This window comes from Pteropus alecto, unplaced genomic scaffold, assembly GCF_000325575.1.
Source record: "Pteropus alecto unplaced genomic scaffold, ASM32557v1 scaffold94, whole genome shotgun sequence".
In the NCBI taxonomy this organism is placed as follows: domain Eukaryota; kingdom Metazoa; phylum Chordata; class Mammalia; order Chiroptera; family Pteropodidae; genus Pteropus; species Pteropus alecto.
The window spans coordinates 13,485,432-13,496,544 of NW_006437736.1; the positions used below are offsets into that span (position 1 = coordinate 13,485,432).

General features: G+C 46.4%; 1 protein-coding gene and 2 pseudogenes across 3 annotated transcripts in view; 1 reads left to right on the plus strand and 2 right to left on the minus strand.

Annotated features, from left to right (window-relative positions):
- Nucleotides 1-1,942, minus strand: part of SPSB2 (splA/ryanodine receptor domain and SOCS box containing 2) — a 2,456-nt gene extending 514 nt beyond the window's left edge. Inside the window, exons 1-2 of one of the 3 annotated variants that reach the window (XM_006914650.3) lie at nt 1,830-1,942; nt 828-1,575 (exon numbers count right to left, since the gene is read on the minus strand). In XM_006914650.3, coding sequence (XP_006914712.1) covers nt 828-1,491 — 664 coding nt within the window. In that variant the 5' untranslated portion in view covers nt 1,492-1,575; nt 1,830-1,942. Of the gene's footprint in view, nt 1-827; nt 1,576-1,714 lie in introns of all 3 variants that reach the window. The other 2 variants (XM_015591586.2, XM_006914649.3) reach the window with 2 other exon arrangements.
- A 3,099-nt stretch (nt 1,943-5,041) lies between these two features.
- On the plus strand, nt 5,042-5,160 carry LOC112481997 (annotated as a pseudogene).
- A 5,137-nt stretch (nt 5,161-10,297) lies between these two features.
- On the minus strand, nt 10,298-10,416 carry LOC112481956 (annotated as a pseudogene).
- Between the last annotated feature and the right edge of the window lie 697 nt (nt 10,417-11,113).

Consider the following 11,113-nt stretch of genomic DNA (forward strand, 5'->3'; position numbering starts at 1 on the left):
CATCAAGTACTGTATCTGCCCTTGGTGGTGGGAGGCATCACACACCCCCAAGTCAGAGCTGGGGGTGAAGCTCTAGCTAAGGCTGAGCAACAGGCCAAGGTGGCAATGACAGGATTGGAGCTGGCTCAGGCTTTAATTCCAGAGTCTGGGGCTGGGGCTGAAGACGTGAAAGGAGGGATGGCCCTCAGCTCTATAAAGACTCACCATGGGTGACAGGAGAGGCATTCAGCCTCTGCTGAAGAAAACTGCAGGGAATAGTTAAGTTCAATCAGCTCCAAGCCTTGGCCTCATAGGTTTCCCTAAGGAGACCCCTCCCTTGAAACCCCACTCCCAAACCCTGCCGCCACTGCTCTCCTAGGTGCAGGGCCTCAATGGCTCCTTCCTGTAGTTTGAGGAGGAAGTAGGTATGTGTCGCAAGTCAGAGCCCAGGAAACCTGGGACACACCCTGGGTGCTTGGCACTGCCAAGTCCTCTTTCTTTTGGACTTGTGCACCTAGCCCAGTACCCATTTAACCCTTTGCACCCCTGCTCCAGGAGTTGATAACTTCCTGTAAAGGCCTAATCCCTGGAGAGCCTCTCTCCATTCTGAAGGCTCACTTACTACTAAGCTGCCTTCTCAAGCCTCACTTTATACCTCTATTGCTGTTGGTAGGATTAAATTAGGTAATGGCTGTGAAGACCCTTTACCATTACTGCTACTGAATAGAGGTAAGAGGCAGGTCAGATGAAGGCTCGTTCTCTCTGCTCTTGTAAAGGTGTTGAGCTTCCAACCCAAACCACAACCACCCGTGACAGAACAATCTCCTCACACCTGCCCCAGGCCTCACCTCTCCTTTCGCCCAGGTAGCTGATGCGGACCTGGCATTGTCCCCAGACAGCGCTTACTGCAGGATAGAGGGTCCTGCCCTTCAGTCCGTGGAAGGCTGGCCCCAGGTAGGTGCCCCCAATAGCGTAGCCCAGAGTTCCCTCCTCCATGTCCAGAACCACCAGAAGCCTCTCCGGTACCTCCAGCTGCTCACCCTGAGGTCCGGCTGGATATTGGGGGGCACCGGGCCCCTTGCTCTGATGGTACAGCTTCCCCCGCCCAATGTCCCAGCCCCATGACTCGCTGTTGCTGCCCAGCAGCGCCGCGTAGTGGTCAGCCTGCAGCGGGGCGAGGGCTGTGGCTACGCCCACCACAGCGTGGGTGCCTCTCTGCTCCGGGGGCCAGCTGATCTCCCAGGCGTGCAGGCCCCGAGAGTAGCCCCTCTTACCCCGGGCCCCATCAGTGCTCTGGGCCACAGGCCGCCGCTCAAAGCACAACCCCCCTTCCTTGACCTCGATGTTCTCTGAGCAGTCCTTGGGGTTCCACCCGTGGCGCCGTTGGGCCCCCAGATCAGGAGCGGGAGCAGACAGCAGCTCCTCCAAGCCTTCGGGACAAGAGAGGTCAGGGTACAGGGCCTGTGGGGTAGGGGTGCTACTGCTGCCCCCTGCCAGGGCCGTCTGGCCCATGGAAGTGAGGAGCCAGAAGTCTCCCCGAAAGAGTCTTGCTGGGGCGTCTCTCTTCTGCAAGTTACGTTCCCGTTCAGGATTGACCTGGACAGCAGTTGGGAGAGAAAAGGGTGTGAAGTGCGGGATCCTGGCTGGGGGTCCTTACACAGGCCCTCCATCCTTCCACACGTTTGCCCACTGCCCCGCTCCTCCTTCGCTCCCCCAAAGCTCCTCGGTCCATCACCTTGCCCTCACCCATCTGTCCCGGTCTCCCGAGATGCTCGCGAGTTCGCTCCCTTCGGGCCTCTCCAGGGATCGTCCCTCTCGCCCGCCCCGTGCCCGCGTCACCGCTCCCGAACCTCGCTTGGCTCCCCAGGCTGGGAGGTTGCTGGGCCTCAAGAGAAGACCCGCCGAAAGTCGCCGAGGCGCGCCGGGGCAGCCCGCAGACCGCCGGCCGCTTCCGCCTCCAGCACCTCCCCCAGGCCGCGCCCCGCCCCGAGGCCCCGCCCCCCGGGGGCCCTCCCGGGCGGTTAACCCTCTCGTCGCCGCCCCAGATCGCGCCTCGCCCCGAGGCTAAGCCCCCGTGGGGGGCCCCTCGGGGGCGGTTAATACTCCACTTAGGTCGCTGCTGCGGAGGACACGCCCCTCCCCGACGCCGCGAGGAGGCCCCCTGGGCAGTTAACCCTTCTCTTGCATCGCTTTGGGATCCCTGGAGATCTGTTCACCGTCAAGACCTTTGAGCCGCTGGGCAACCAACTTTCGAGCCCTAGGAGATGAAGGGCATGGGTGGGTTTGGGGGTGTCTTTCACTGTGCTGACCTTTATGTCCATGGTCCTGTGATTCTGGGTCACTCTCTGACCCGCTTGTGAGTCAGCCCGTTCTTTGCCTGAGGTTCTGAACCCTGTGTTTCCGGCTCTGAGCTGTAGGTGTCATAGGTCTCCATGCTGTTCTAGTCTTCATCCTGGATGTCAATCCATTCCTCATCTGTTGGTCTCGTTTGGGAGAATGTAGTGGTTAAGACCTTGGTCGTGAATGAAGCTATGCCACTAATTAGGGGTTACTGGAAGGGGTTGCCAACTTCTCTAAACCTGTTTTCTCTTGTGTAAAATGGGAATAATGGCGGTACTGACCCCACGGTGTTGTTGTAGAGTAGAAATAATCCAGGTAAAGCACTTAGTATGGAGCCAGGTACTTGTATGCACTCACTGAGCATAGCTATTATTGTTTACTTAACATTTACTCAGTGCTCACTCCATCGAGAGGCAATATACTATAGTAGTGAAAGATGTATACTGTGGAGTCAGGCTAACTGGGTGCGAATACCTGAAGGCCAGCATGCATGTGACCATGGGCAAATTTCTTAACCTCCCTGGTGCTGTTTCTTCTGTAAAATAGAGATGCTATTGGTATTGTGGGGCATAAAAGGGGCCACATACTAAACCTAACAAACTCAGGGGAGGCTGCATGGCAGGCCCTACAACTCAGAGACTGAAATTAACCACATAGGATGATCTGAACATAAAAATGCCTAACTAAAAGCAGGTCGTAGTGGGTAGTCACATCCTGGGCCTGTAACTTTCTTGACAAAGGTCAATCTTTACCTTAAGAAAACCTCTTTATTGTCTTTTTGCAGCTAACATAACATACCCTGGAAAGTCAGAGTAGTCCCTTTCTTCCAGACCCCTCAGGGTGCAGCCCACTGCACCAGAGCAGGAGACCACAGAACCTCTCCTGGTTATGTTGGCTGTCCCCCCAACATCTCTATGTGCTGTAAAGGATACTTATTGACTCTCCTGTACCCATCAATGTAAAAGAAGCATATGTCCCTCTGTTTTACTTTTTATCCAACCCCAGAGATTTCTCCACTTTGCTTTCTCTCACTCCCTTAACCTACCACCAGTGCTTTCACGTCACCCTCCTTACATCTCTTCCTTTGATTCCAGTGTATAAAATAAGCTACAAAACAGCCATTCTCCAGAGCATTTTCTTAATCCATTGAGATTTTGCTTCCCGGAAATTGTCATTGGTTCGGCTCAAACTCATTAAAATTCCCTTCAGGTTTGGACGTTTCTTATGTCAACAGTATCTACTGCATAGGGTCTTGTGACGATTCAGTGTATATGTAAAGCTCCATTTCTGGTTTAAATGCAATCATTTGTGCGAAGCACTGTAGATTAAGCAGTGAATCCTTAAGGAGGTTACAAGGACATTTATAAAAACAGTTTATCATGTAGCAGATGAAATTATAGAGATATAAAGAAAGTATATGGGTGTAAAAAGGATGGGACTCCTAACCATGGATCAAGCAGTTAGGAAAAGAAAGTGTCCTGGAGGAGATGACACTGGACTGAATCTTAAAGAATGACTAGGAATTGGCCTGAGAGGTGATTCTATAGAATGGGGGTGGGGTTAGGGTTGGTGCATGCAGAAAGCATTCGTTTCAGACAGAGCTGGCATGAAAAAAGCCAGAAGTGATAGTTGGGTTTGGGGAAGTTGGAAGACTTCAGGGTTGCTGCAGCAAGAAAGGAAGCATGGAAACAGGCCTAGAGAAGTTGGTGCCAGACTATGGAAGCCTTGTAGGCCAAGTTAAAGAATGCAAGTATTAGCCTCTGGATAGGTCAGTAATGGGAAACCCCACAGGAAAGAAGCAGGAGAGGAACATGGTCAGATACTCATTTTAGAAAAACCACTGTGGCAGCAATGCTGAGGAAGATTCAAGGAAAACGGGACATGAAGCACCATGGCTGGTTCCAGCAGCTCAGGTGACAAGTGCCAAGAACTTGAAATAGGGCACTAGAAATAAGGATGAAAATTCAAGAAACATTGTTGGAATTGCAAGATTTGGTGAGTGATTAGTTGCTAAGGCCAGAGAAATGAAAGAGAGAAAGGGAGGTTTCCAGCCTGGAAGACTTTGTTGGAAGGTGGTGTCACTAATGCAGATGGAGGTGACAGGAAGAGGAGCAGTTGGGGGCAGGGGCAGGAGGGTGGGAGAGAGAGATGGTGGGTTCAGCTTAGGACATGTTTTTGAGGTACCTGAGCAACAGCCATATGGAACCATCCAGAACACACTTGAAAATGGCAGATCTGGAGGGGGAATGAGAAGCTAGAGATATAAATTTGGGAGGTAAGTCAGCCTTTATTCAGGAGCTGAACTATAGGAATCAGTGAGGGGGACTCAGAGATCTCTGAGTGTATAGAATGGGAAGAGGGTCAAGGAGGATACAGCGCAGCAGAAAATTCAAGTTTGATTGCTTACAAGATGTTTTTGGTCATTGGCTGCTTTGGTGAGATAGCACATGTGGGTTGTGGGAGGTGGGATACTAGGCTGAAGGGGCTGAACTGGCATTTTATGTTTGTCAGGCACTGGGCTACAAGCTTCACATTTTGAGGGGACAGAGAGTTGGGAGATATGAGGCGACAGTTATGTGCTGTAGTCAAAATTACCCTTGAAAATCCCTACCCCATCAATTAGGTACCACATGTTAATTTGTAGGAATACAAAATGTGGCAGTATACATACAATGATGTACAGGATAAATTTTTGTAATATTTTAATTAAAGAGAAAGGAGAGTCTACGGCCATGCCACCCTCAACGTGCCCGATCTTGTCTGATCTCAGAAGCTAAGCAGGGTCGGGCCTGGTTAGTACTTGGATGGGAGACCACTTAGGAATACCAGGTGCTGTAGGAGTTAAAAGAGAGAAAGAGAGAGAGAGAGAGAGAGAAAGGAGAAAGCATATTAAAAAGAAAGATGTGACCCTGAACATTTGTCATCCACTCAACCTGGATATTCTTGCCAGTGTGACAACAAAAATAATGACTGTGAATAGTGGCCTGTGATGAATAATAGCGTAGGACCTGTGTGATAATCAAGTGGATGAAGGCTTAGGGGACAGAGAGTGAGCCTAAGCCATGGCTGACTCTAGTTCAACTTGAGAAGTTGACCACACCTGCGCAGCTGCTGATTGTTTAAAACGTGGTATTCACCAGTTGTTGCCACTAGATCTTGAATTGCTCAAACATTTGTTGTTAATAGCTCAAATATTCCATGAGGCTACAAGTAATTTTAACTTTTTACTTTTTTATTGATATGTAAAATATATAAAGTACACTAATATTAAACTGCTCAATGAGTTTTTACATATTTATATGCTGTGTGACCACTGGTATCAGCATTCCAGAAGGCTCCTTCTTGCCTTTTTTCTAACACTATACCCCTAAAGGCAACTACTATTTGAACTCTATCAGTCTAGATTATCTTTGGCTTTTCTTTATTTTCATATAAATGAAACCATATAGTATGTATTCTTTTGTGTCTAATTTATTTTTCTCAACATTGAGTCATCCATGTTGTTACATGAAATAGTAACTCATTATTTTAATTTTTTTTACAGTATTCCATTGTGTGGATATATTGTAGTGTATCTACTCTACTATTGATGGGCATTTGAGTTGTTTCCAGTTTTTAGCTATTATAGAGAAAGCTACTACGTACAGTATTGTACAAATCTTTTGGTGGACCAAGGCACTCATTTTTATTGGGTGCATACTTATGTGCACAATTGCTGGATTATAAAAATTTGCCATGTATAGATTTAACCACATGTAATATTCAGGTTTCTCTCCATGGAACACTTTTATTCAAAAATTAAATCATTCAGGTATTTGGCAGCATGGAACACTTCAACATATCCATAAAGATTTGAACTGGTTTTCTCTTCCTTTTCATAATATCTTTGTCTTCTGGGGATCTTATCAGTTCCCCAAGCTTTTTATTAGTGTTTCTTGGTGGCTCTCAAGAAGCTCTTCAATTTTTTTCCAAAGCCACCATGATCCACTTGCTAGGCCACTTAAACAATGAGTTTCACTTCTTTGTCAATAGAAAACCCTTGAAAATCCTAAACACATTCTCCTCAACAAGCATGGACTGTTTTAGGCTTGATTGTTTCCATACCTGTTTAATATAAATAATGCAACTGGCAATACTGAAGAACTTCCAACTCTTCCAGCTCATTACCACATTAATATTAGGGTCAGCATTTATAGCTCTGGGAGTCAGGGAGGAATCTCAGCCTTATGTATATGGCTTTGAAACAGCAAATCATGCTTAAATCAGCAGAGTGAAGGACCAGGGTGATGTTGAGGGAAGGAAGACTTCTTTGTCTTTATGAGCACACACACTCATAAAGTACGTGGTATCTTAGCATGGTACCGCTGTCTGTGATCAGCAACACTAAAGCCAAAGCCTTTCTCTTTGAGGTCCTACTGGACTTCTAGAATGGAGAACTGTAAAACCATACCCAAGACTTTGCATTTGATGACTAGAGTATAAGCAGATTTTTCCCCCCACAGCACTAGGATCTGTGTCCTCATAGAACAAGTCTGACTTTATTAAAAGCTATGCTACTATCATGAGAGAGAGAGAGAGAGAGAGAGAGAGAGAGAGAGAGAGAGTCACAAGATCATTAGTTGCTTCCGAAACAGGGCTTTGCATTTCTAGTTTGGAAATATGAAAGCAGCTGGTCCCCCACACCCACCCCAACCCCCAAAAAAGATACCAGCTTCTCATATTCTGGAAGATGGCCCTTTGGCCAGTAATTCCTTTCAGTTCCTCCGGGTGTGTTTTGCTGCCTGTTCCTCCACAGACAGCCTCAGCAACAGTTTTCATGTTTTCGAAGTTAAAGTGGTTTCTAAAACTCTTATGTCATTCATGGCTGGTTTTGAAGGCTCTTTTCTGGCAGGAGGTTTGAACTATGACTTGAGACCAAGAGCTTTACTTTTCCCTTTTTTTCCATGTATTGCCATTGTTAGGCACAGATTTCTGGTTCATTTCTTCCAGGTATAAATTTAGTGCTTAGTCATCATTAAAGAGTTATCACATGTACTTTGCTGTCACTGGAGCAATTATAAGAGAACTTGAAGACTTGGCTTCACAAATTTGTTGAATCTTGATTGCGCATGAGGATTTCTCAAGGTCATATTTATGTGCCATGTTGGAGATGGACATACCTACCACCCCTCCATGAGGAAGCTAGTCCCTCCACCCCGCCCCTATCCCCAGTATGTTAAGAGATTGCTATTTCTTTGGTTGGGTGCCAAATGAAATGGTTGGCTTGCCTTCAGATGGGTCATGTTATAAGGAAAAGAGGCATCTTAAAACATTATAATCTAGTTTTAAAAACAAACCACTAGAATCGCAGTCAGCCTCCTAAGATACACACACTAAAAGGCCCAGAACTGGTGCCAAGAGAACATAGCCCAGTCTCCCATCTCACACTCTTGTGGAATGATGGCTGGCTGTCTCTGCCCTGTTTAATCCGAGTATTGTTAAGTTCACATTACATGTGTCTGTGATGAAATGGCACCATATCTCATATAAACTCTACAACAAAGATATCCCAATTTTCAGTTGCGTAAACTGAAGCTTGGAAAGGTTAAACCAGGGGTCCCCAACCCCTGGGTCACTGACAGGTAGAGGTCCATGGCCTGTTAGGAATAGGGCTGTGTAGCAGAAGGTGAGCATCGCGCCAGCGAGGGAAGCTTCATCTGTTTGCAGCCGCTCCCCAGTGCTAGCATCACCCCCTCAGCTCCACCTCAGACCATCAGGCGTTAGATTCTCATAGGTGTATGGGGTCCCTGGTGCTAAAAAGGTTGGCGATCACTGGGTTAAATGACTTGTCCAAGGCTCCAGAGCTGCTGGTAAACAGCTGTGTGAGGATTCAAAAACCACAAGACACTCTGTAAAACCCAAGGGCGCTGACGAGATGCCGACAGCAGAAAATGTCAGCTCCAAAGAGATGCCAGTTGAGGACCACAGCAGGGGTGCCAGTTACGTAACCACTGCAGAGCTGGGGCGGGCAGGCAAGCCGGCGCTGACTCCCGGTAGTCACGTGAGCAGACAGTGGCGGGAATGCTCCCGCGCCCCAGAGCAGTGGCACCCATTGCTGTGGTCTCCTCCTGGCCCGCGCCACCAACACTAGCCAGGCGCGACAGAGCCAGGAGCCCTCAATCTAAGGCCCTTCCCAGGACTGCAACTCCCGCGCCACCAACCGCCTTCCGGCGCCTGCGATCTGTCTGGAACGTTGCGCCGCAGGAACAAAGGCCCCAGGGCAGAAATAAGGGATGGATCTTTCAGCCGGCTGCGGATGGGCAGCTCATTCCGAGGGCTCCAGAAGGGAGTGGAAGGGACTATTGTTTCTGCAATTCTAATCGCGGCTTACACTCCGAGTTTCTTTACATTTAAAGGGCTCCCTTTCTCTATCTTTCAAAAAAATTGTCCTTGCTTCCCTAGCTCCCTCTCTTATTGATATCAGGGTAGTTATGTCTCGTGACCCTCGGACAGGAGAGAATCATTTTGTTCACCTTGGAGGAGGGAAGTCTCAAGTAGGAGACACCCAGGTTGTGTTAGAAACTGCAGTATTGAGGAGCACACTTATTACAATAACTGTTCCCCCTTAAACTCTGACAACCTCACCTAGGTTAGTCTAGCTTTGAAACCCTTAATTGCCAAATCTAATACCCATTTGTCTATCCTTGCTAATTTTTAAAATACTGATTCAACTTTTCGGAGTTTTCCTTCCACTTTTATATACCTCAGGGCCTCTACTTCCTTATAGGGAATCTTAACTAGGGATATCTTCCTGGTTTGTCCTTTGTTCACCCCTTATCAATGATTCTCAAAGTGAAGGGAGAAGGTAAGAGCATTTTATCTATATGGGCAAATTCAAATTGAGGGGAGGGTGTCTCTGAATAAGCACATTTAATATTCATTTTGCAAGTATTTATTAAGTACTCACTATGTGGCATGCACTGTGCCAGGTGGTAGAATGCAGAATGAAACTCAAGGTCTATTGGAGTCAGAAGAAACCAACATAGAAGTCCTTGATGACATCTAGAAGGGAACAAACTTGATCCACGAATTCATATATAAAGACAAGTTGTGTTTACTGCTATCATCAAGGAAAAGCTGAGAACAGTGGGGATCCTAATTTAGATTAGAGGTCAGGAAAGGCCTTTCCGAGGAGGTCTGATTTAAGCTGAGGCCTAGAGGATGAGCTGGAGTTAGCTGAGTTCCACACAGAAGACTGTAAGTGAAAGCCCTAAAGAGGGAGGGAGCTTGGTGATAGAAGGAACTGAAAAGAGGGCCATGTGGCCCAGGAGTGGCTCAAACCCACTAGCAAAGGTCTTGACAGATCTTGCTGGGCTTTGCTTATAGGCAATGGTGATGAGATGGTATTCTATCCTAAGAGCAATGGGAAAGACTCAGGGGATTTAAATAGAGGATTCTCTTTACAATGGAAAAGCTCACTCTGTGGCTGCTCATGGAAGACGGTTGGGTGAAAGTAAGGGTAGACTCAGGAAAACTAATTAGGAGGCTACTGTAGTAGTTCTAGGGAGTGATGATAGTAGTTTGGGCCAGAGAAGTGTCTCAGAAAATGGAGAGAAGTAGATGGAGTCAAGATACATTGGAGGTAGAACAGCTCACACTTGGTGATAGAGTCATTGGGAGCCAGTGGGGAAAGGTGTCATTGTGGGAGAAAAAATGACAAGGATGACCCAGGGTTTCTGGTTTGAATGTCTGAATAGTGATATAGGGAGCACTGCAGAAAAGCAGAGCTAAGGAAAAAGATAAAGAATTTGGTTTGGGGTATATTAAGTTTGAGATGTCTGTGAGTCATAGAAGTAGGAGGTTGACTGTATAAGCCTGGGACTGAGAAGAGAGTTTTTTTGTTTGTTTGTTTGTTTGTTTTTGGCGAGGTAACACTTGGTTGACCTCACAGATTGCAAGGACCTTGTCAGCTTACAATCCCTTATTTTTTTATTTTTTATGCCTACAGCATCTGGTATTCCCAGGTGGTCTCCCATCCAAGTACTAACCAGGCCTGACCCTGCTTAGCTTCCAAGATCAGACAGGATTGGGCTTGTTCAGGGTAGCATGGCTGTAGACTGATAAGAGAGTTCTTGGTTGGAAATAGAAATTTGGGACTCAGTGGAAAACACAGTGGTGTGCTCCTGGAGCTGGCTAGTACAGGCTCATGATAGCTGATTGTTAATTTCAGGAATTCTGTGAGCTGGTTATTAAATGCAGCCATCATTAAAAATAAAATTGTATGACCATAATTTAAATAAAGTATTCAAAACTCATCATCTCATTATTTTATTACATTTTTTTTATTAGTTTGCTAGGACCGCCATATCTAAATACTAGGCAGTTTTAACAACAGAAATTTATCATCTCAGGTCTGGAGGCAAGATATATTGGATATATTACTCTTCTCCACACCCTATGTCTATTCAGTTGCTGAGTTCTGTTGAACTTTCCTCTCCATCTCACTTTCTTACTCCAGGCCCTTACCATCCTCAGCTTCCTCTTCTTTCTGCTTCGAGTTTCTTTCGCTTGCAGTGAATCATATACCATATGTGTGTGTGTGTGTATGTGTGTGTGTGTGTATGTATATATACACTATATATACACGTATATATACACATATATATACTTAATCTACATTTTCTATTTTAAGAACTTAACATCTTAAGATTTATTAAACTTCTCCGCTTCTCTCTATCCAATAGATAGACTATCTATTCTATTATTGGAACTAATAAGGTAACAGGATACATGATTTATATAGAAAAATCAATAG